This window comes from Notechis scutatus, chromosome 6 (assembly GCF_049901735.1).
Source record: "Notechis scutatus isolate UNSWTSFEM ecotype Mainland chromosome 6, rNotScu1.2, whole genome shotgun sequence".
NCBI lineage: Eukaryota > Metazoa > Chordata > Lepidosauria > Squamata > Elapidae > Notechis > Notechis scutatus.
Window position 1 is genome coordinate 73,351,194 of NC_142014.1, and position 26,124 is coordinate 73,377,317.

Here is a 26,124-nt window from a genome sequence, read left to right on the forward strand (position 1 = left end):
CTTACTCTTTGCAAGAACCAGGGTCTTCCCACATTGTCCCTACACCCTATGACTTTCATGGATGGGCCCAACCCTTTTTTGAAGACAGCTAAGCAAAGCTGATAGCGAATTCCCAAGTTTGATCATTACAAAATCAATAATTCTGAAGACATTTTCACAAATCCAGGTGGGATGAATCTCCCCTGGGATGTCAATGATGGGAGGAATAATACCATGAAATAATAGTTTTTTCCTTGCCTAATCTCTCTTTTCACCCATCTTTTTAGGAAGTGCGGGAGTCTCAGAATCTCGGATTTACCGAGAATCCAGAGGGCGTGGGAGCAACGAGCCACACATCAAGCGTCCGATGAATGCCTTCATGGTGTGGGCAAAAGACGAACGGCGGAAGATCCTGCAGGCTTTCCCTGACATGCACAACTCCAACATCAGCAAAATATTGGGTAAGGGAAGGAAACAGGGCTGCCAGATGTGTAGCTCTTAATGTATTCCTTTTCTTTGAGCGTAAATGTATTTGCTAAAAAGCATGATTAATTTTCAGCATATTTGTGATAGAATTATCAGTAGAATAGAGTACATTTTGGAGGACAAAATTCAAACTTCGTCCTAATGTACAGTACGATGGCTTAGCTGTGATGGGCAGAAGGAACTAGCTGTGGTCTGTTTGCAGGAAAGCCAGTTTTGGTCAGTTCCACATTCCAGAATATGGTGCTTTTCTTCTGTGTCCAGGTGTCAGTTTCTCAGAAGTCCTGACCTTTAGCTGCTGCCATTGAATGCCAGATTGAACTGTAATTAGACCTCTCTCATCCAGGATCTGGATCGTGGATGAGAGGACCAAACTGGCATGTATAACGAAGATCTGATTGGGCTTAGAGGAGGGGGAATTGTCCTCTCAGAGATGGAGAGTGGAGCAGAGGTGTGCCTGTTATCTCCCAGAAAACTCTTCTGGCTTTCAGAGACATTGCATCTCAAATAACCAGAGGTGGAACCCGGGGTGGGATTCTCACGGTTTGGGCGAACCCCTTGTTCCGATGATCAGCTGGCTCCTAACCGGTTTGCTCTGACAAGCATGTGGGCTTACCCGCCCACCCCTGCTCTTTCCTGGGCTGTATGTCTTTTTGTTGGAGCACAGCTGATCCGCGTGGCAGAGGGGTTGGCCACACCTCAGCTGTTTTCTTCAGCTGCAGTTGAAGGTAAGTATTAGTTTTGTTTTAAACACAGAGCAGACTCATGCTCACTGAACCAGTTGTTATACCGGTTGAATCGCACCCCTTTGTGAGACCACATTTGTAGAACTGGGCCTTGGGGAACAGATGGGGACGGTGCTACTGTCTCCGCTTCCCCATTGTGTAGAACATTGGAGACTTCTCTGCTAAAGTCATAGTCATCATCATCTCCCCAGGAATAATGGTCCAAATGTAGTCTCAAGGTGGAACACAACCAGGTTTTCTTCCCTAAGGCCACTCATGCCATTCTCCCAATAGCGTGGGATGTTCTCCAAATAGCGCATGCCTATCTCTAAAATACAGGTTGTCCTCATTTTACAACAGTTCGTCCAAACGTGATTTATGACTGTTTTTCACACTTACAACCAGAAGTGGGATTCTATCGGTTCGGACCAGCTCCAACAAACAACTGGCAGCGAACCGGTTATTTCCATGATCATCGAACCAGTTGTTACACCGGTAGCATCCCACCACTGCTTTCAACCGTTACAATATCCCCTTGATCACATGGTCAAAATTTGGACATTTGGCAACTGGCATGTGTTTCTGATGGTGGCAGTGTCCTGGGGTCATGTGATCACCTCTTGTGACCTTCTGACATGCAGAGTCAAGGGGGAAGCCAGATTCACTTAACAACCATATTAGGAACTTAACAATTGCAGGGGTCCACTTAACAACTGTGGCAAGAAAGGTCACAAAATGGGTGAAAACTCACTTAACAACTGCCTGGCTTAGCATCAGAAATTTTGGGCTCCATTGGGATCGTAATTTGAGCACTACCTAAATTACACACCATTCTCAAAATAGTGTGCATTGTTCTCCAAATAGCGCATGTCCTTCTCCCAAGTGGCAGGCATCGTTCTGACGATGCTTCAGACAGCTTTGCAGACCTTCTGAAACCCTGCAAGAATGCTAAGTTCATTCTCCTCCAAATAATGTGCCACAATCAGATGCATATGTGAAGCTGTGAAAAAAAGAACTAAGGAGAAATTTCCTTACAATGTTGTGACCCACCAGCAGCTAGCAGAGCTGGTGGCAGACTCGGACAGTGAGAAGGTTGGGGATGAACATGATCCAGTCCTGGAGTCTGGGGAAGGCTCTGACAAGTGCTCTGTGTCGGAGGCAGAGATGGGGCCAGGGCCGTCTGGCAGTTAGCAGTTGCCTTCGGAGTCAGAGATCAGTGGGGCAGAAGAACAGCTGGAGCCTGTTTCCAGTGTGCACATGAGCAGAGCTGCCAGGAGAAGGGAACAATTAAGGAATAAGGGCTGACTAGGGAGTAAAGACACAGGTGAACAGTGAATGGCCCCTCCCATAAGGAATAAAGAGGAGCGAAAGGGGAGTGTTTGCAGGAGACAGTTAGTTCAATTCAATAGGATGAAGATCTGTTCCTGACTCCTTGCCACGTATTGTCTGCTGCAGAGTGGCGTTTGGAAGATATCAGCCTGGCAACTCTCCTAGCCTGATAAAGGTCTGTAGTTGTGCAATCTCTTGAAAGACTGTTTTTCAGGACTTTGCTGGAGAGGAATTCATTGTAACATAAATAAAAGGAGTTGGCTTTGTGATTTTCGGAAGCCTAGATCAAAACAGTTAGAACGATTAATCAGTGGAATGACTTGCCTTGCAGAAGTTGTGGGTGCTGCAACATTGGAAGTTTTTAAGAAGAGATTGCACAACCACTTGCCTGAAATGCTGTAGGGCTTCCTACCTATGCAGGAGGCTGGGCTAGAAGACCTCCAAGGTCCCTTCCAACTCTGTTATTCTGTGTCTTGTAAAGAATGCAACGCATCTCTTGACAACTGCCTCCTAATTCTCAATTCAATCATTGGCACCGAGATGCAGATCAGCCTATTCCTCCTCAGAACCGCTGGCTTTTTATAAACCTTATAAACTCCCTGAATAATTATTTTTCAAAGAGTTTTGTTTTCTTTCTAATCTTCACATTCCAATGCATAATCCCAAATTCTCCCCAAGTATTATGTCAATATCTCCTACCAAATGCAAAATCCAGCCATTGAAGAGAAATGCTTTTAAGAGCGGGATTAGCCGTAGCTATTGATTTCATGCCAAACAGATTCACAGAATCCCGCATCCGAGCTCGATGGCAGGTCGGAGAGTTTTCAAACGGGGGCGCCTGAATTGATTAGATTCGTCAGAAGAAAGCGAGATAAGGCGAGAGTACATTTGTTTCGGGGATGATAAAAATGTATATATGCCAGCCAAGAGGATTTAAAACTGGTTATGGCCACAAGATTAGGCCCGTGATCCAAGAGGCAAACAGTTTGGTCCACTCTCATTTAAAGAACGTTCTTGATTAAACTTGCTGTACTCAAGTAATCGTCTTCTGAAATTGGTCCGAGCAGTGGGAGCGATCCGTCCCTCCCGTTTCCCCCAATTTATATATATATATATATATATAGGGGGGGGGGGGGGGGGGATTTATATATATATATATATTTTTTTTTTTTTTTTATTTTTTTTATATATATAAAAGCACAAAGGAGTCTCAAGTTTTGCTTCAGTCTGAACTGATTGTTTTAGATAACAACCGCCAAGTGGTCGCGGCTAATTCACTCTGCTTAAAATAGGTGTTTGAACCAGACTGACATTTTGAATAAAAATGTCTCTGGAGGATCTGTGTTGACATTTTAAAGGGCTTCTAAGCATTTTATAATACCCTCCAAATCTGGTTTTAATAAACCATTTGAGCTGGATTTTTTTTAAAAAAAAAAACCAAAAAACATAAGGAATCGTCTTTTACTGTTTCGCCCTAGATTTGGGCTGGGGAAATGAGGAGAAAGAATGCAACGGGAACTTCAAGGCATCTTTTTCTGATTAAATGTACAGTAGGTGGATTATAATGTGCAAATTCGTTCCAGATTCTAGCAGGGTTGACGGGCCTAGTCAGCTCTCAGCTTCCTCCTGTTGAAAGAGTGATGAGGTTTGCAAACATGGGAAGCGAGATTTCTTTTTTATTATGATTGTGATCGTTATTGGAACTTCAGTGTTGAAAAGGAAATTTCCTGCCTTTTCAGCAAGGAAAAAAAGGAAGGAAAAAAAGGAAGGAAGATAGCCTACAACTTATGACCACAGTTGAGCCCCAAATTTCTGTTGCTAACCGAAACAGTTGTTAAGTGAACTTTGCCTCATTTTATGACTTTTCTTGCCACTGTTGTTAGAATCACCGCAGTTGTTAGGATAGAAACAAGGTGGTTAAGTGAATTTTGGCTTCCTCGTTGACTTTGCTTGTCAAGAAGGTCGGAAAAGGTGGTCGCATGACCCCGGGACAATGCATCCGTCATAAATATGAGTCAGTTCAGTGGTGAGATGCTACCGGTTCACACCGGTTCATTCGAACCGGTGGTTAAAAAAAAAAAAAGCTTCCAATCAGCTGAGAGAAGGAAAACAAACCTCCCACGATCAGCTGAGAGGATAAAAGACCAAAAAGTGCATGTGAGAGTGGGAGGATCGCTCCTAGCTTTTCGTTTCTTCATCCTCTCAGCTGATTGGCTTGTTAGAGGGGCGCGCATTGTGGGTGTGTGCGTGCGCATGCACGATCACCCACCGAATCAGTAGCAACTAAGGTACGATCCCACTCAGTGGTGGGATTCAAAAATATTTACTACTGGTTCTGTGGGCGTGGCTTGGTGGGCGTGGCAGGGGAAGGATACTGCAAAATCCCATTCCCTCCCCACCCCACTAACCTGCTTTCCAGCTCTGTTCTCCTGTGCAGGGCAACCAAAGAAGACCCAGCCGATCAGCTGGGACTCGGGAGGCAGAGAATAGATGGGGGCGGAGCCAGTCAGAGGTAGGATTTGCCGGTTCTCCGAACTACTCAAAATTTCCACTCCCGGTTCTCCAGAAGTGCTGAATGCCACCTCTGATCCCACTACTTGAGTCAGTTGCCAAGCCTCTGAATTTTGATTATGTGACTATGGGGAAGCTGAACGAGTCCTAAATGTGAAAAACAGTCACAAGTCACTTTTTTTTAGTGTTATTATAACTTTGAACGGTTGCTAAATGAACCATCATAAGTCAAGGACTACCTATATCACAAAAGACTTTTCTGATCTGTCAAAAGCCAGTGGTTGATTTTTTTTTTCCCTAACTCAGCAGGGAAAAGTTGATAACTGGAAAGGTTGAGAGGCTCACCAATATTGGGGTCTTTTGTTTCCCAAGAAAGTTATTTTTCTTTCTTCTTTTCTTCTCGGCTTACATCAAACGTCGGAAGTACACACCGTGTGTTTTTCTGATGAAACACCACTCCACCAATCTCTATATGTTGCTTTCTTGTAAAACTGTGATTTGAAGAAAAAGGAAGTCTTTTTGCTGGACAGAGAATAACTGTCTTGCTTAGGAAATGGAAATTTTTTGGCTCAATTGTGGTCATCAGAGGAAAACGACCTGTACGGCTTTTTTGTAGGATTTAAGGTTGCTTTATTAATTTATTAACGTTGCAACCTTAAGAAAACTAAGATCATGGCATCTGGCCCTCTCAATTCCTAGCAAATAGATGAGGAAGAAATGGAGGTAGTGACAGATTTTATTTTCCCGGGCTCCAAGATCATCGCAGATGGGGACTGCAGCCAAGAAATTAAAAGAGGCTTGCTCCTGGCGAGGAAAGCTATGGCAAATCTAGACAGCATCCTAAAAAGCAGGGACATCCTCCTGCCAACAAAAATATGAATAGTCAAGGCTATGGTTTTCCCAGTTGCAATGTATGGCTGTGAAAGTTGGACCGTAAGGAAGGCTGAGTGCCAAAGAATGGAGGCCTTTGAACCCTGGTGCTGGAGAAGACTCCCGCGAGTCCCTTGGACTGCAAGGCGATCCAACTGATCAATCCTAGAGATCAACCCTGATTGGTCTTTAGAAGGCCAGATCCTGAAGATGAAACTCAAAGACTTTGGCCACCTCATGAGAAGGAAGAACTCACTGGAGAAGAGCCTAATGTTGCAAACGATTGAGGGCAATAGAAGAAGAAGAAGGGGATGACAGAGAATGAGGTGGCTGGATGGAGTCACTGAAGCAGTCGGCGTGAGCTTAAATGGACTGCAGAAGATGGTAGAGGACAGGAAGGCCTGGAGGAACGTTGTCCATGGGGTCGCAATGGGCTGGACACGACTTTGCAACTAACAACAACAATGTTGCTTTGTTTTATACTAACTAGAGATGGTAGAAAAGGGGGATTTTATAACTTTTTAAAAACTAAGTACATCAATAAAACGAGTCATTCCTGTTCTGTGACCCAATCTTAATTTGATTCTCAATAACTAATCCCTTAATATGTAGACTCCAGTTTAGCAGACGGGCAATGCAATAGACGGTACAGAAATTTGAATCACTATTGTTTAACAAATTAATCCATAATTATTGCACGCATGACATACATTAGTTATATTTTACATACATTAGGGTCCTTCTGTAAAATGTATATGATGCATATAAATTTTAAATTTTACATCATGTAAATTCTACTTTAGTAGACATTTGGCTTGGACAGAAACTACTTCCCCAATAAATCCATAAAAAAGATCTTTTACTATAAAGATATAATTTTAACAGCTCTTCATGCATTAAAATCTAGAAAGGAGGATTTAACCACTTACTGTAATTACTTGCAGTGGTTTCAGTGTATTCTTATTTTCTAGGAATGCCTTTGGGAACCCAAAAGGATTTTTATATTTCATTTTGCAGTGCAACAGGCTTCCTTTTTGCTTTTTTTTTTTTAACAAATAAAATAATGTAAAATAAAAGTTAAGCCAGGTGTCATAATACATTGACATTGTATATATAAGGATCCAGAAAATGTGGCACTTATATAGTTGTCGGAAATTTTGTCACAGATTTTCTGGTATGGAACCCTGTTTGCTAATAACTACCATCATTTTATGATTATTATTTCACATAAGACATTACATCAGGGGTGGCCAACCTTTTGGACCTCAGGGACCACCAAACTCATAATTTTAAATCCCGTGGACCAGAGACCCTGGGAAAATCCCAAAAAAAAGTCTGCAGGAAAATTCCCCACCCCTTTTTCCTGCCGATTGATCATTCTTTATTTGGAATTGCAGGATACCGTCTCCAGCTCCATTCTCAGGGACAGAGGGAGAGAGGGGGGAGGGAGGGAGAGAGAGAGAGGGAGGGAGAGAGAGAGAAAGAGAGAGACTTTTGGCTTCATGCAAGGAAAACAGCAGAAGAATCAGAATTCTTTCTTTCTCTCCCCCAAATTCCGCCAGAAATTAGTCTTTGTGAGATTTGTTGTGGCAGCACAGCCTCTTGGAGCAGGAGACTCATTTCTGGTGGAGTTTGGAGGAGAGAAAGAAAGACTTTTGCTGCTTTCCTTGCATGCAGCCAAAAGTAGAAGAAGAAAGAAGCAGAAAGAAGCAGCCTGGTGGCCAGGCTAGGCAAGTGGGGAAAGTCCCCCCCCCCTGCCCTTTCATCACTACCTCGTGTTGTTGGCAATGTAAGCGACACAAGCCTTGTGTTCCCACAGGCCATGTGGGCGGCGCATCCTTGTGTTCCCGCACAGCCTGGATTAATTGCTTTGGGGGTGCCATTTCTCTGCGGACCACCATTTCTTGCAGATCACCAGTGGTCCCCGGCCCACTGGTTGGCGACCACTGCACTAAAGCATAAACCAAGCAAGTGTCCTGGGCTCACACAATATTCTAAATCACACACAAAAAAATGTAAGCCAAATTGAAACAAACCAAGATTGAAACAACCCAAGCCTCACTGGCTGAGGAATTCTGGGACTTGAAGTCTGTACAGCTTAAAATTGCCAAGCTTGAGAAATAGTGATCTAGTCCTTGACTTACGACCATGACTGAGCTCCATATTTCTAAGCCAGACAGGGGTTGGACTAAACTGCTCAGCTAGACCCTTGTTAAGTGGATTTTGCCTCGTTTTATCCCCTTTCTGGCCACCGTTGTTAAGTGAATAACTGCAGTTGATAAGTTGGCAATATGGTTGTTAAGTGAATTTGCCTCCCTCACTGATTTTGCTTGTCAGATCACAAAAAGTGATCCCAGGATATCGCAACCATCATAAATAGGAGTCAGTTGCCAAGCATCTAAATTTCCATGGGAATGCTGCAATGGTCATAACAGTGAAAAACAGTCATAAATCACTTTTCTTCTGTTGTAGCTTCGAATGGTCATTAAAGGAACTGCTGTAACTCAGGGATTATCTGTATTAAACAGCCTCTCTAGAGTATCACATGAAAGAAATAGGCTCCCTGTGACATTTTACTGACAGGAATCTGGCAAGAATCTCCAGCCAATCTTTGCTTCCATTCATCACAGTTTCCCCAAAGAGACCGAGAGCCGCAAAGCATGACTAAGTAATATCCCACTGGATCATTTTTTTCCCTTCCCTCTCTCAGCCTCCCACCCCAGATTTATTACCGTCAAGAGTCTTTTTTTCCCTCCTTCCCTTTTTTAAAGAAACAATCGTCCACCCTGTTCCACCAGGCAAAAGAAACTGGCCAGCAAATGAATATTATTCATGCAACTGTAATGTTTTTTTTCTTTCTTTCTTTCAATATCGGCGCGGTCCGATTTGCTCCTATAAAGGAAAAAGTGTTTTCCTTTCATTTTACTCACTTCACTTGAACGGTCACTAAACAAACTGTGCAATTTGAGGACTACTTGTACTTTTCCCATTGGCAATCTGAGCTGAGGTCATTATTTCCACCGCTCTGACTAGAAAAATGTGCAGAGAAGAGCAACCAGGATGATTAGGGGACTGGAGACTAAGGCATATGAAGAACGGTTGCAGGAACTTGGCTTGGCTAGTCTAGTAAAGAGAAGGACCAGGGGAGACATGATAGCAGTCTTCCAATATTTGAGGGGCTGCCACAGAGAGGAGGAAGGGGTCAAGCTATTCTCCAAAGCACCTGAAGGCCAGACAAGGAATAATGGATGGAAACTGATCAAGGAGAGATTCAACCTAGAAATAAGGAGAAAGTGTCTGACAGTGAGAACTATCAACTAATGGCAACAGCTTTGCCTTCAGAAGTTGTGGGAGCTTCATCACTGGAGGTTTTCAAGAAGAGACTGGACTGCCATCTGTCCAAAGTGGGGTAGGGTCTCCTGCTTGAGCTGGGGAGAGGGGGGGTTAGACTACATGACCTACAAGGTCCCCTTCCAACTCTGTTATTCAGCTAGACTGTTTGAAAGGAGGGTTGATTTTCCTGTCTTCTTTCCTTGATAGGGTCTCGTTGGAAAGCTATGACGAACCTTGAAAAACAGCCATACTACGAGGAGCAGGCTCGCCTCAGCAAGCAGCACCTGGAGAAGTATCCGGACTACAAGTACAAGCCCAGGCCGAAGCGGACGTGCTTAGTCGATGGCAAGAAGTTACGGATCGGCGAATATAAGGCAATCATGAGGAATCGGCGTCAAGAGATGAGGCAATATTTCAATGTGGGGTATGATCCCTTTGCATCCCACAGCATTTAAATTCCATGGAAAGGGGCGGGAGGAGGTGGTGCGCATAATTTTTATGTGGCAAGTTCCAGGTTTTATGAGTCTTAGTGAAGTTTTCCCCATGCGGAACGATGGAATTGAAGAAGGTATACAGCAGGGGTCCCCAACTCCCAGGCTGCGGCCCAGTCCCAGGCCGAGGCCTCTTCGGAACCGGGCCACGGAAGTGGTGGGCGAGCACACTCACACACACATGCGTAGGAAGCTGCATTTGTGAAAGCGGTGCGTGCACATGCACGAAACCATTTCCCCCTCCCCCACTGGCCCTCCATTTGCGCATCCAATGCTGCTTACGTACGATATGTATTTGGCTCGCGATAGAAACAAAAAATCATTTTCTGTGTTGAAATATTTGCGGAATTGATTCTCAACTACATCATTTACCAAGTACCTGGCAACAGGAGGTCCAAGCAATCATTATGATTAATAAGCATTAATAGTGAATTCCCCAAGGATGAATTTGGATCTGCCACTCCATCGGTTTCCTTCGGACGTCTGCACCAGCCATTACAGGTGCTCCGGTCACTTAGCAACCATTAACAGTTGCGATGGAGCGATGGAGCTCAAAATGGGGACTTACAACCAATATCTGAAGTTCTGATGGTCACCCCCCTCCCCCTACAGACATGTGACAGCAATTCAGATGCCTGGTAACACAACTGCATTTACTATTTTGCCAAAACAATTCTAAAACCCAGTCATGTGACTGCAGGATGCCACAAATGGCCATAAATGCAGCCATGTTGCAGAGTACGGTCATGTGACCATGGGGCGACGGCCAGTGGTGGGATTCAAAAAATTTTTAATACCAGTTCTGTGGGCGTGGCTTGGTGGGCATGGCTTGGTGGGCATGGCAGGGGAAGGATACTGCAAAATCCCCATTCCCTCCCCACCCCATTAACCTGCTTTCCAGCTCCGATCTCCTGTGCAGGGCAACCAAAGAAGACCCAGCCAATCAGCTGGGACTCGGGAGGCGGAGAATAAATGGGGGCAGGGCCAATCAGAGGTGGTGTTCACCGGTTCTCCGAACTACTCAAAATTGTTGCTACCAGTTCTCCAGAACTGGTCAGAACCGGCTGAATACCCCCTCTGGTGACGACCATCAGAACTTCAAATCCAGGTCCTAAGTCCTCTTTTTGAGGTAGGTCATAACTTTGAATGGTCATTAAGCAGTCGTTTCTAAGTTGTGGACCACCTGCCATTTTGCGGTTTCCTCTCAGCCTGCCGGTGTCTCCCTGTTATAGATGCATAATATCATGTCCACTGTATAACCTAACGGTCCTCCCATTGCCTTTCTGTGGATTCAGAATCCACAGGAATGAATGAAGCTTGTTTTCATATAATGCTCCATGGCAGTCAGTCCTCGATTTGCTACAGTTTATTTAGTGACCATTCAAAGTTGGGGGGAAAAAGTGACTTATGACTGTTTTTCACTCTTATGACCATTGCAGCATCCCTGTGGTCCCATGATCGGACGCTTAGCAACTGGTATGTATTTATGATGGTTGCGGTAACCCAGGGTCATGGGATCATCCCTTGTGGCCTCCTGACAAGCAAAGTCAATGGAGAAGCCAGATTCACTTAACAACTGAAGCGATTTCACTTAACAACTGGTGACAAGAAAAAGTTTGTAAAATGCGCCAAAATTCACCTAACAACCGCCTCACTCAGCAACAGATATGTTGGGCTCAATTAAGGTCATAAGTCAAGGACTACCTGAAGTAGCATGGCAAGACTGGGTGAGATTTGCTGGCTTGTGTGCCGTTACATAGAGGGATGTGGTGGCTCAGTGGCTAAGACACTGAGCTTGTCGATCAGAAAGGTTGGCGGTTCGGCGGTTCGAATCTCTAGCGCCACGTAACAGGATGAGCTCCTGTTACTTGTCCCAGCTTCTGCCAACCTAGCAGTTCGAAAGCATGTAAAAAATGCAAGTAGAAAAATAGGAACCACCTTGGTGGGAAGGTAACAGCATTCCGTGCACCTTCGGCATTTAGTCATGCTGACCACATGACCACGGAGACGTCTTCGGACAGCGCTGGCTCTTCAGCTTTGCAACGGAGATGAGCACCGCCCCCTAGAGCCGGAAACGACTAGCACGTATGTGCAAGGGGAATCTTTTACCTTTACCTTACCTCATGCCGCTACAGGACTCCATCTTGCTATCTCGATAAAATACACACTCTTCTGAAGTGAAGTGAATTCCAGCCCCATTTATTTATTGATGTATTTTTCTTTTGTATTTGAGGATTACACACCGGTTTCCATCTCTCCTGTCAAAATCAAATTGTGTTTACCTCTGGCTGGACCATGCCGAGTGTGTGTTTGGAACGATAGCTGCTTGTTTGGAGTTTGGCTAACGGGTGTCAGTAATGATGAGTGGAGATGAATTTGTCCAGTAGCTGATAAGTGTCGGAAGGCAGATTTTTTTCTAAACAAGTGACAGTGTGTGTTGTAATAGTAAGCAGATTTTTCAGCCCAGAAATCTGAGCCGCTTAACCCTGTGGTGTTGGCAATTCGAATGATTCCCCCCCGCCATGTACAATGAATCAAATACAGGGATGCCAGCCAAACCTTGGCATCAGGAGATTAAAGAGAGAGGGAGGGAGGATCTTTGGGAGAAAGGATACAAGACGACAAAGCCTCCCAAATTCCACTTATCTCCCCCGACACTGATGCTTGACAATGCAAGAAGAGGCGAAGGAACATCTTGCAAAGATTTAAAACGTTATTCAACTTCTTTACGGACTCTGCCAAGGAGTGGCCTGTCTCTGCGGTTAGAGAAAAACAATATCCCCTGGATAAGGTCTTTATCTAGCCGAAGCCTATTTGGGCTTTTTGGAAATGTTTGTCAAATTGTGCAATTATGCCTCTGGAAGCGGTGGTTAAGTTGAGAGCCCTTGGAAGGCAGTGGCTGTTAACAAGCACTTAGCCAGGTTGTTGCACTCAGCCGTAGGATCAGATTGTACAGCGGAGATCCTAATCTGTTGCAATTGGGACGTGTAAGTAAAACAACACAGCCAGCAACTTTCCACAATAGACGCGGGCGGGTTCCCAAAAAATCAATCTTGCTCTACGTTAGCGGAGGCATTTCGGAATCCGAGAATCTCTTTCTTAGGATATGTTCTTAAGCCAAAGAAATATTTTCATACAGGGTGGGGGCCTTTAAAGTACATTTATCTAAGCCAGAAGTCCCCAAACCTGGCAACTTTAAGACTTGTGGACTTCAACTCCCAGAATTGCTGGTTGGAGAATTCTGGGAGTTGAAGTCCACAAGTCTTAAAGTTGCCAAGTTTGGGGACCCCTGATAGGCGGTTTCACGTCGCTTTTGATTTCAAGGACATTCCAGTCTTAAGTTCTCAGAGGTGGTAAAGCTTTATTAGGGCTGTTCGTGTCACCAAACCCACCTTCTGTGTGTATAGTATTCAATTTAACTTGACAAGCTTTCTAGACACAGGGATTTCCTTTTTTGTTTATTTTTATTTTATTTTATTAGCTGGTTGGTGTTTGTGGGGAACTTTTCAATCAGGCTTATTCTCCAGTTCAAACAGCAATGGATTACCAAAAGGAAGAAGTTCCGGTAAAAAAAAGAACAAAAACACGTCTTCCTTTCCCTTAGTCATGTTAACCTTCGCATCTACCTGAATATCTTTGAACAGTCATTAACTCATCATCATCCCTTAGAACAGGCGTGTCAAACTCAAAGAGTGAAGGACTGGCCTGCAGGGCCTCTGCCAGCAAAAACAGAGCTCGGGAGGACCAAAGGCCGCCCTTGCAAGCTCCGTTTTTGCTGGCGGATGGTTGCAGGAGGTCTTCGCAGCTGAAAACGGAGCTTGGGAGCCCATTTTCTTTGGCAGAGCACTTGGGCCACCACAGGCGCCCCCGACATGAGTGATGTCCACCCTGGCTATGCCCACCTCAGCTCCTTAATGTCAAACACAATCCTGATGCGGCCCTCAATGAAATAGAATTTGATACAAAGCATTACAGAGGGTGTTTGATGCTGATGATGTTGTCATGAGGCTGGGGAAATACCTTGATGGGTGGCGTTATGGACAGATGACTGACTCTGGCGGCTGAGGGTTTTTCCGTGGACAGCTGGGGGTGGTGGTGTCATCGGGTTTACCCTTGGGAACGGGGCTTCACAGGAAGGGTGGCTGGGTGGATAATGGAGCTAGTTAGGGATTATAGGCGGCTGTAGGCGTAGGATGGGACTGCCATCAACCTCCAGAACTGCAGTGTGCAGAATGAGGGTCAGGCGGATCATAGGAGATAGGAGCAATTAGCAGGGGTGTGTGGCCACAACTATAAACAGCACTGGGAGGCAGACGCTCCCAGCGCTAACCTTGGTTGGCTTGCGGCCGTTCTTGCTGGGTGTGGAGCTCGTTGTTTGCAAATAAACCAGGCTTGAACCACCTGAGTTGGAAGAGTCAGCTTGTTTATTCTGGTGAATCCTTAACTACTAGAAGGTCAGCTGAGACCCTTGTCTTAGAATGTAGCTGTAAAAGCAAGCTGGCGTTTGTATCACCAACAACAGCAGAGGTCCATCCCAAGTTCCTTCTCATGTGATGAGAATCATGTTTATACATGTGATATACAGAGGGTTCTTGACTTACCCCCTATTTGTTTAGTGACAGTTTGAAGTAACAACGGCATCGACAAAAGTGACTTATGGCTGCTTTTCACACTTATATGACCCTTGCAACATCCCCATAGTCACACGATCAAAATTCAGGTCCTTGGCAACTGGTTCATCTCCTGGGCTCACCTGGACACCTTTAGTGCCTTTTTGACAAGCAAAGTCAATGGGGAAGCCAGGTTCACTTAACAGCCATGTTACTAACAACAACCATAGTGATTCACTTAATGACTATGGCCAAAAAAATTGTCATAACATAGGGCAAAACGCGCTTAACAACTATTGCTCCACCATGGAAACGTTGGGCTCAATTGTGATTGTAAGTCGAGGATTACCTGTAATATAGTTACTATATTTATTTGATTTAGTCTCAATGAAATGAAATCAAAGTCAGTTCTAGCCTTGGCTTCACCTATTTTTGAAATGTAATCACAAGTCTGTCCCTCAATAGCCAAAACTGGTCGTTGGGCAGAAGAAAAATGAGGTAGCTCTGCTTTTGGTACCAAGAAGGGACAACAATGATCAACAATGAGACACACACACACACACACACAGACGATGCATCTTATATATAAGAGCCGCAATGGTGCAGTGGTTAGAATGCAGTACTGCAGGCTACTTCTGCTGCCTGCCAGCTGCCTGCAATTTGGCAGTTCGAATCTCACCAGGCTCCAGGTTGACTCAGCCTTCCGTCCTTCCGAGGTGGATAAAATGAAGACCTAGATTGTTGGGGGCAAGAGACTGACTCTGTAAACTGCTTAGAGAGGGCTGTAATGCACTATAAAGCGGTATATAAGTCTAAGTGCTATTGCTATTGCTATCCTCTAATGCAACGTTTCTCAACCTCGTGAACTTGAAGGTTGTGTGGACTTCAAGCTCTCAAGGTTGAGAAGATGGCCCTGATCAGAATGGCTGGAACAGATGGTCAGTCAACACTCGGCTTCTCTGTTTCAATGGAAGGAAGGGGACAGCCAACAATCTGCCCCTTATTCCCTGGATAACGCTGTTTGTCTTAGAATAATACGCAAACAACCGCCACCTTTTGGCTGACAAAAGCAAGATATTTTGGACATGTGGCAAAGGAACAGAGAGCCAAAACAGCCTCTAGAGCTTTCTAGGATCAGTCAAAAGCTTATTGTATGCTCAACCGGATGGGCCAGTGTATGGCTTTGCCCTCCAGTCAAATCTGCTGCTCTCTAAAGATGTTTTTCTCTCCTCTCACACGTGGTGAGGTTTCTCCTTCCAGATGGATGGATTTATTTATTTTTTTGGAGGGAATTATGAGGCTAAAGCATGTTCAACACAATATTATCACAGAGGAATTAGTTTGTCAAGAGGAGAGGAGAGAGAAAATGAGCGCTCGGCCTGCCTCATAGGTTTGCAGGGATGGTGGCATAGAATAGGAATGCAGCTGGACTTCCAGCATTCACGAAGAGAATGCAGAAGGCCCAAGAATAACACAATCCTTCATTCTATGGACATGTTTCTCCCAGTTTTCAGTGTATGAAAAAGAGAGCTTTTATAAGCAGAAATAAAAGTTAAGGGGTAGAATGACCTCAATACTTACTAAGCCGAAATCAGCCGAAATCAAGGATATGTATCTTTCTTTCCTTTTTTAAAAAAAATAATTTTTATTAAAGTTTTACAAATTAAAAAAAACAAAACACAAATCATGCTTACAATTCTTGCAATTCGTTGTAGCACAGATAACAGGAATAATAGATAATGTCTAAGGTAAATATGAATAATGTAAATATGTATATAGATATGAATAATGAAAGATGGGAAAAAACAATGCAAGGATATGTATCTTTCACCAGTTTGAAAACACCCCGAACTTACACTGTGCTGACTGTTATTGCAGGCGTGTCAAACTCAAGGCCCGAGGGCCGGATGGGGCCACCCTGGAAACAGCACAAGACCAGCCCACGGTGCCTCCGCCAGTGAAAATGGAGCCCGGGGGGGGGGCATGTACAGCCCCCCCGCCCTTCGAAAGCTCTATTTCCACTGGCAGAGGGCTAGTAAAACAAACTAAAAGCAAAAAAGTGGGGGGGGAATGTTTCCCCTTTTGCATTTGGGCATCCAAGAAGGGGACAGGAAAGGAGAAAGGGAAAGAGGAAAGACAAAGAAGGAAAGATAGATAGAGAGCGAGGAAGGAAAAATAAGGAAAGAGGGGAAGAAGAAGCAAGGAGAATGAAGAGGGAAGGAAAAAGAAGGGAAGGAGGAGAGGAGGGAGGGAAGGAAGGAAGGAAGGAAGGAAGGAAGGAAGGAAGGAAGGAAGGAAGGAAGGAAGGAAGGAAGGAAAGATAGGAAGGAAGAATGGAAGGAAGGAAAGGAAGGAAGGAAGGAAGGAAGGAAGGAAGGAAGGAAGGAAGGAAAGGAAGGTAGGAAGGAAGGAAAAGAAGGGAGGAAGGAAGGGAGGAAGGAAGGAAGGGAAGGAAGGAAGGAAGGAAGGAAGGAAGGAAGGAAGGAAGGAAGGAAGGATGGAAGGAAAGGAAGGAAGGGAAGGAAGGAAGGAAGGAAGGAAGGAAGGAAGGAAGGAAGGAAGGAAGGAAGGAAGGAAGGAAGGAAAGGAAGGAAGGAAGGAAGGAAAAGAAGGGAGGAAGGAAGGAGGAAGGAAGGAAGGAAAGGAAGGAAGGAAGGAAGGAAGGATGGAAGGAAAGGAAGGAAGGGAAGGAAGGAAAGAAAGAAAGAAAGAAAGGAAGGAAGGAAGGAAGGAAGGAAGGAAGGAAGGAAGGAAGGAAGGAAGGAAGGAGGGAAGGAAGGAAGGAGATTATAATAAGAAGGAGGGAGGGTCTGAGGGAAGTCCTGCCTTAGCACTTGGGCATCACAGATGCCCTCAACACAAGTGACATCGAGCTGGCCATGCCCACCCACTCCCAGCGCCCCCAGGTGAAACACAACCCTGATGCGGCCCTCGATGACATTGAGTTTGACACCCCTGCTCGATTGGGTTGTGCCATTTAAAGGGATCAAATGGGGGGAGGTCTCATAGCTTAACCCCACCCCTCTGTAATTATCTTTCCATAGGTTGAGCTCTGGGAGCCATGAAAAAGATATTGGCAAATTACACGTGATCCCGGGCCCACATTCTTCATTTCTCTTTTAGAGGCTCAGCATCCAAACATAAAATTGATCAGGAGGTCTCCCTAAAATGAGGGAGTTGGGACAGGTCTGATTTCTCTGAAGACCTATGGTAGAACTAATGAAATAGGTTGCATTCTTCTTGAACTCTCTGTGTTTTTTCGATACTGTTAATCGTAGTATACTTCTAGACCATCTGTAGGGGTTGACAGTGGGAGACCCAATATTGTGATGGTTCTCCTTTATTCATGGCTAGTCTCAGCTGCTGCTACAGGGGCGGGGAAGAGGTCAAACCTAAAGCCCTTGAATTGTGGGGTACCGCAGGACTTGACACACACCTCCCTTCTGTTTAACAGCTACATGAATTTTCTGGATGAGGGCATCACCAACATGGTATGATATGCTATCCAGTTCTGTCTTTTAATTGTGCCAGCCAAGTAATGATGTCAAGATTTTGTCCATGCGTCTGAAGGTTGTTAGGGTTAGGATAGGAAGGAACTGGCTTAGGCTTAAAGCAAATGAAACTGAATGGGTCTATATTTCTGGGTCTGACTTTAGATTAGTTCCTGTTATTTATATTAGTTTCTGGATCTGGCCTTTATTAACAAATCAGATTGACTGTAATGATTTGAATGAAGCATTTGGCAATAGGTTTATTCAAGTGATTAGCCTGCCTCTCTCTCTGTCTCTGTCTCTGTCTCTGTCTCTCTCTCTCTCTCTCTCTCTCTCTCTCTCTCTCTCTCTCTCTCTCTCTCTCTCTCTGTCTCTCTCTCTCTCTCTCTCTCTCCCTCCCTCCCTCCCTCCCTCCCTCTCTCTCTCCCACTCCTGTTTTTGCCTTGATCTCTTCCCAAACAAGTTATGATCAAGGAGCTGCTTACTAAACGCATGTCTCTATTTGCAAAGCTAGCTAAAACCTGTACACAGGGAAAGGGAAAGAGAGAGAGAGAGAGATCATCAACCCGAATAAAATCAACAATATGACTTCAGTGTCATTTTTGAATAATTATCTATAAGAATTGGAGAGGTAAATCTCTGATACAGAAGCCCAGCTGTGTGATCTTGCCTCCCACCATATCTCCAATGCTTTGCCCCCCCTGCATTTTTTTCATGATGGTTTTTATAAAAGTGGTCTCTGCAAAGCTTTTAGAGTACAAAGTGAGTGATTCGTTATATGTTACGGCTGTGTCCATGCAAGATGACATCAGTGTTGTTGAGCAGAGATTTCCCATCATATGAGATCAGAGTCTCCAATTATTTGACTGTGTGGTATCTGCATCCAATCTAAGTCAGTCACTGGGACCAGAGGTTTAGTCTTCCAAGCTTTCAGTCTCGTGCTGGAGCCCATTCTCAGGGAACGTCTCTTTAACATAATGTGTGCTTTGGGCTATTCTAGATGTATTATTTATGTGGTAGGACCAGTGGTGGAATTCAAAAAATTGTACTACCCGTTCTGTGGGTATGGCTTAGTGAGTGTGGCTTGGTGGGCGTGGCAGGGGAAAGATGTTGTAAAATCTCCATTCCCTTCCCACTCCTGGGGGAAGGATACTGCAAAATCCCCATTCCCTCCTCACCCCACTAACCTGCTTTCCAGCTCCGTCCTTCTATGCAAGGCAACAAAAGAAGACCCAGCCAATCAGCTGGGACTCGGGAGGCAGAGAATAGATGAGGGCAGGGCCAATCAGAGGTGGTATTTGCCGGTTCTCCTAACTACTCAAAATTTCCACTACCGTTTCTCCAGAACTGGTCAGAACCTGCTGAATACCCACCTCTGGGTAGGACAAACGGGGAGGAAGCTAACCACCAGATTGCAAGAACTCAAGGGAATGGTCAGACAAGGAGACCCGAACTCATTGGTAGCCTCAGATTGCAATGAAATTGATACATTCAATTTTTCAGCTATTAAGATTGTTGGCCGAGCAGGTACAAAAATAGCCATGGAAATGATAGAAGCCTGGGAAACGGGCCCTTTGTCAGCCAACGGGAGTGCTGATTTACCACCAGTTTATCAGGTATTTAGGAGCCAAGGACTTGGCAGCACAGAAAGAAACAACAGCCGATGACTTAGTAGTCAGATATCAACACCCCATCAACAAATAAAAAGCCACACACAACCAGACACCACATAAATACTATGCATAGAATAGCCCAAAGCACATATTCTGGTAGAGAGAATTTCCCTGAGGATGGGCTCCAGCACTAGTCCAAAAACTTGTAAGACTAAACCCCTGGTCCCAGTGACCAAACTCAGATTGGATCCTGCCCCATTATCTCGGGACACATAAATTTGCTTTCATTTATGTGGTGTCTTTTTTTACTCCGTTCAACTTTTATAGGCAATTATTGGGGATTTTACATTTTATTAGGCTACATGGGGAAAAGAGGGTAGGGGTCCTTTCTGATCTCATCATGCATGAGTTGCATGTTGACGGGCACCAATAAGAATTGATTGAATGATTGGTGGAATGAATGAATGAATGAATGAATGAATGAATGAATGAATGAATGAATGAGCAAACTTGAAAATGCATTAAGTATCTGGCAGGGACGCAGGGACCAAGCCATGTTGAATCCATGAAGAGTCCTGGTAGCTCTGCAGCAGGGAAGAGATGGATAAATATGTGGATCTCCAGATGTTGCTGAACTACATATCTATCTATTTTTTATAAATAAACCTGGCATCTCTCACCACTGGCCATAATAAGTGGAGTCCAGCCAATCACTTTTAGATTAACAGAGTTGGAAGAGACCTTGTAGGTCGTCTAGTCCAACCTCCTGCCCAAGCAGGGAACTCTACACCATTTCTGACAGATGGCAGTCCAATCTCTTCTTGAAAGCGCCGATGTTTGAGTGCATTTCTCTAGTTGGATACTGTAGAAATGATCCCTGAAAGTATGGTCTGTATACTATAGTATACAGCATAGCTGCTGGGAATTGTACACCAGCAACATCTGAAGAAGTTGTCGCAAAGGTGCTTTTCCAAAAGGCAATCGGACTTTCTTAGTGAAATGGAAAGAAAGTCCAACAAAGTCCAGTTGCCTTTTGGAAAAGCAACTTTGAGACAACCATAACTTGGATGATGGAGACTCTCCATTAATATCTCAAGCAGCTCCATCTCTACTCTAAAACATGAGAAAGAGAAGAACCACTTAGAAGAATGTTGGAAGAAATGTTCATCTGGGTTCAGGTCCAAGTAGGAAGAAAGACACTGGAAACATGGAGGCTGATTAGAAAGATGGTTTAATGATGAAACAGAACCACCAAGCACGTGTGATTCTGGGGAGCTGCCCACATGGAGTTGAGAGTGAGGGGTATTTATATCTTCTCTTGGGCTTTGCGCTTGAGCTTCCTGTTCCTGTGCAAGAACATGAATTCTATTGGCTGTTGTAGGGGTCATAGCTGACTCTGTACATTGTCTGAGGTAAGTTTGGTTGAGGTTTGCTAGGGGTGGTGCAACTGAGATGGTGCAATGAAGGAGCTTGTGTTCTGAAAAGGTGTTGGGCAATTCCTATTATGGCTGAGGGCTAGCCCTACCTTTGTTCAGACCTTGCTGCAGGGAGTAATGGATTCCCAAATCTGCATTTCTAAAAGCTGGCCTCAGCTTAGTATCTGCTTGGGGCAGGGAGGTGGAGCAGAGGTGGTATTCAGCAGGTTCTGGCCAGTTCTGGAGAACTGGTAGAGGAAATTTTGAGTAGCTCGGAGAACCGACAAATGCCACCTCTGACTGGCCCTGCCCACATCTATTCTCTGCCTCCCCGAGTCCCAGCTGATCAGTTGCATCTTCTTTTGTTGCCCTGCACAGGAGAACGGAGCTGAAAAGCAGGTTAGTGGGGTGGGGAGGGAATAGGGATTTTGCAGTATCCTTCCCCTGCCACGCCCACCAAGCCACGCCTACAGAACCGGTAGTAAAAAAAATTGAATCCCGCAACTGAGATAGAGCTCCGAATTTCTGTCTCCCTTAGGATTTTTATTTCTCTTCTGGGGGAAATATTTTACCCTGCCTTTTTAATATTTCTCAAAATATTTCATTTTTCTAGGAGAGGGATGAGTGCTAACTTTCTACTTTTCCATATCTTAACTCCCGCTCAGGCCTGTTTTCCTTTATCTCCCGCAGACAGCAAGCACAGATTCCCATGGCAACTGCGGGTGTCGTCTACCCGGGAGCCATCGCCATGACGGGAATGCCCTCCCCGCATCTCCCCTCCGAGCATTCAAGTGTATCCAGTAGCCCAGAACCTGGGATGCCCATCATCCAGAGCACTTACGGCATCAAAAGCGAGGAGACCTCTCACGTCAAAGAGGCGATCCAGAGCGGGGACATCAACGGTGAAATGTACGAAGACGATGAGGATGAAGACGACGACCCCGATGTGGACTACGGCAGCGAAAGCGAGAACCACATCGCAGGACAAGCCAACTGATCTCGGGGGGGTCCCCCATTCTTGGTTTTTTTGACCTCGGAGGACTTTTAACGGAGAGCCCCACCGTCTGGTTTCTTACCCAGTGGCCAAGCACACAAACATTTTATCCTCACACACTGACTGTTACTTTAAAAAAAACAAAAACTTTTTAGTCTTAACTAGTTGGGACATCCGCTGATCAGGAGAGATCAGCTTGCGTTGAGAACTTTGGAAAAACAAGGAAGGGATTCTAAAAGAAAAAAGAAAAAGAAAGAAAGACAAAAGGCTCAGAGGAAGAAACCCTATCGAGGAAGTCAATAATGACAAAAAGAAAAACAAAAAAAGGACAAAAAAAAATAAGCTATGGGTAACATAATGCCAGTAATTCAGCTGCTATACCCAAGCACTGAAGTCTTACCCGTTCAACCTTTTATTATTATTATTTTTTTCAAATAAACTTTATGGCTATTTGTTCTATAACGTTCTAGAAAATTCTCACTCAGGTACACAGTGCCAACAAGTGGCTTGTGAATGTGTTCTGTTGTTTTGTGTACAATTTAAAGAAAAATTGAGATTTTGGGGGTGGGGTGGGATTGGGAGAGATAATGAATGCATCTGGTAAGAGGGGAGGGAGAAACGATACGGTTCTTTCGATCCCTCCCCTTCCTCATGTTTCCACCATCTTTTCTTCCACCTTTCCAGAATTAGACTTGCAAGCACGTTACGCATCTGGCAGGGACGCAGGGACGAAGCCAGGTTGAGCCCATGGAGAAACTGAGCCATGGTGGCATCTGCAGCAGGGACGAGAACCTAAGGGTTATTGTGTAGAAAAATCAAGATGCTGGAGATTGAACATTTAGGATCTGCTCGGAGCCTTTGGTGTCTTATGCCAGTGCCAATGGGATACTGTGCAGGATGCAATAAACATTTGCATTAATTATATCATTTGCAGCCCCCACTTTTGGTCTTATCAATGTACCTTATGCCAGGCCAGGCCACGTAACCTTTCAGAACAGGAATTGGCCCTCAATCTACCTTCAGAGCTTTTGAAATCAGAATAGAAATGACTTGTTCCTTCCCAAAGCTCTCTGCATGAGACAAGACTGGAAGGTCCCATAAAAAGTGGACAGTATCCAGTTTGGATTCTTCCCCACCTGATGTCAGCTGTGTGATCCTTAGCTTATTAGCCCAGTGGAAATGTAACTCTTGACTGAATATAGGTTGCCCAGTGTTCGTCTAGATCGGTTCATCTTAGTCTAGTAGACAGTGGGTTCTCAACCCCTCCCAAATTCTGAATGTCAGCCTTTCTGCAAATCAATTGATGGTCCAGCAATCAGTTATGGTCTTTTCACAGAGAAAGACATACATTAATTAGCCAAAATGCAGTTGGTTGACTGGATATCTGTCCTTCGTGTCATCATCTTCACAAAGGTATTTTCAGTTAGGCGGTCTTGGTGCTCTCTCCAAGCTTGGTTCTTTTCTTGCAGAGGATACATTACCCAAACGAGGTAACATCATCAGTGCTGGAAGCCAAGTCTACTCTCTTCTAGCACTGATGATATTACCTAAATGGTATAAGGTTTCGTGCTTGAGCAAGGAGCTGGGCTAGGAGAGCTCCGAGGTTCCCTTCCAATTCTGTCATTCTGTTAAACGCTAAGCCTTCGGTTGGGTAATGAAACATCTGCAAGAAGATAACCAAGCCCAGAGAGCATCAAGGATCCTTCATTTTAACCCTGAGCTTCAAGTATTCTCCTTTATTGGTCCTTTTGGACTGGATCCCAAAGTGATTGGGTCCCCAAATCAGAATATCTTAGAAAGACTCCCATCACCTCTTCCCATTTCGATCTTCTCAGCCATTCCTTTCATTTGATGTTTATAATCCTGACTGATGAGCAAATTCTGCTACATGGGTTGCAGTTAGACATATCTCTGTTGTAGCCACCCCAAGCAACTAGCCAATCAGCCTCTTCCTTTCTAGGAAAGTCCTCCTTTTACCTTTTTCACCAATTGCAGTCCGGGTCAAGTTTTGAGCCAGTGCCAAATCTGTACTAATGTGAGAAAGTGATGTCTATTCCATATTTTCTTTTCTCATTGGTTGTCTTGATTGTCTTTCTTTCATCTTGTCTTCAGTCTTAAATTAGAGAAGCATTGTGTCTTAGACAATTCCTTGAAGAAGGCCATTGCCAGCACCTGATAAGGTTAGTTCTTGTTGTTTCTTTAAAAAAAAAAAAACTTGAAGTGATTCTCAGGTGAATCAAATCCATATAGAGACTGGCAAACTTTGTGTGTGTGTGTATGTGTGGCTTTGTGTGTGTGTGTGTGTGCGCGCGTGCGCACGTGCGCGCATGGGTTGTGTGTCAATGGTTTAAAGCAGAGGTCTCCAAACTTGGCAACTTTAAGACTTGTGGACTTCAACTCCCAGAATTCTTCAGCCAGCTATGCTAGTTGAGGAATTCTGGGAGTTAAAGTCCACAAGTCTTAAAGTTGCCAAGTTTGGGGACCCCTGGTTTAAGGGGATCAAATACTATGCGGTTGTGAGAGCAAAATTGAATGATTCGATTGTATTCACAAAAAGTTTGAGTCTGTATGGTATCTGCAAATAGGTAGGTATAGAAACATAGATTATTTTTTTTCCAGAGGAACGGAAAAGGAAGAAGCAGTTTCCTAATCAGATCACTGGAATGAAAAGAAAAGGATTGGCCAAAATTTTATGTCCAAATTTTCAGACCTGCAGTTACATCTTTAATAGGATGGGAGCTGAGTCTATATCTTAAATGTCACCCCAATAATGTTTTGTGTGATCTGTGGAAATCTCATGGACCCTGTGTGTGATTCACCTAGCGCAGGGGTGTCAAACTCAATTTCATTGAGGGCCACGTCAGAGTTGTGATTGACTTGGGGGGGCCAGGGTGGGTGGGGCAGGGGTGGGTGTGGCCAGATCAATGTCACTTGTGTCGGAGGTACCTGTGGTGGCGCGAGCACTCTGCCAGCTAAAACTGGCTTCCAAACTCTGCGAGGCCAGATCTAAGCACTCTGCGAGCCGTATCTGGTCCCCCGGGCCTTGAATTTCAACACCCCTGAACCTAGCAGGTCTGTCTTCTTGCTTTCCTCGTGTTGTGATTAAGTGCAGAAGCTGAAGCTTTCGCCCCGTTTCCTGTGGTGCAAAATATGGCTTTTGAAGAGACGGGCTAGCCATGCGTAGGAGATGCCCTCCTGTCACTGGCTACTCTCTTTGTGGTTTCGGGGAACATCTATTAAGCCAGAGTAATTTGTTTCACAAGCCAACCTGGTCTAAAGCATTGGCATTTCAGACACGCGTTGAGACCTACCTTCTGCTCAAAAGCCACTATTAGAATGCAAGATTTCCTGCCCTCAGTCCAGGGGTCTGCAACTTGTGGCTCTGGAGCTATATGCGGCTCTTTCGGCCCTCTGCTGCGGCTCCCTGTCGGCTGATCCCACCCCTGGCTGGCCCCTCCCCTCCCCATCACTCCTCACCTGGCTTGAGAAGGTAAGGGTGATGGTGGGGGGTGGAGATTCCAGAGCAAGAGATGACTGGGTGGGAGTGAGTGATGTCATTGGCCACACCCACCCAGTCACACCAGTTGTTAAATTATTGGCTGAGTGAGTTGGCCACACCCACCCAGTCACTCACTATTGGGAGTGAGTGAGTTGGCCACACCCACCCAGTCACACCAGTTGTTAAATTATTGGCTCCTGGCATTTTCTTTTCTGTGGGAATTGGCTCCAAATGGCTCTTTGAGTGTTTAAGGTTGCGGACTCCCTGCCTTAGTCCTACAGTTTATTCCTATATCGAAGGACGTTTGGTTGTATAATCCTGGAGTTTTGGTGACACTGATTGAAAGACAGTTGACTGCCGGGGTCTGTTGAAGGTTGCCTGACTTGTGTAAACTTTGGCTGTCTGTTGGGATGAAGATGGAAAGAAAACTTTGAATAAGTGGGTTTAATGTTCTCTTATTTTCTTTTTTTCCTCTCTCTCTTTCTCTCCTCTCCCTTCTCTCTCTCTCTCTCTCTCAAGATTAGTTTGAAGCACTTTGATGACCATAGATTTAAGGATTGCAGGTGGCTTTGGCCAATCTCGTAAATGAAACTGATAACAGATAACAGATTAACAGAGTTGTAGATCATCTAATCCAACCCCCCACCCCAGCAGGAGACCCTACACCATTTCTGAAGGATGGCAGTCCAATCTCTTCTTGAAAGTCTCCAGTGATGAAGCTCCCACAACTTCCGAGGGCAACGTCTCTTCCATGGGTTGATTGTTCTCACTGCTGATAGAA

At 44.8% G+C, this 26,124-nt stretch overlaps 1 protein-coding gene and 1 pseudogene across 8 annotated transcripts in view; one reads left to right on the plus strand and one right to left on the minus strand.

The window, feature by feature from the left end:
• The window catches only part of SOX5 (SRY-box transcription factor 5), a 1,042,959-nt gene extending 1,020,653 nt beyond the window's left edge, over positions 1-22,306 (plus strand). For all 8 annotated transcript variants that reach the window (XM_087968772.1, XM_087968773.1, XM_087968768.1 and 5 more), the window contains 3 exons: positions 267-440; positions 9,438-9,654; positions 21,541-22,306. In XM_087968772.1, the coding sequence (XP_087824898.1) occupies positions 267-440; positions 9,438-9,654; positions 21,541-21,847 (698 nt within the window). In that variant the 3' untranslated portion in view covers positions 21,848-22,306. The remainder of the gene's footprint in view (positions 1-266; positions 441-9,437; positions 9,655-21,540) is intronic.
• On the minus strand, positions 20,230-20,328 carry LOC113419071 (small nucleolar RNA U3; annotated as a pseudogene).
• Positions 22,307-26,124: the final 3,818 nt, after the last annotated feature.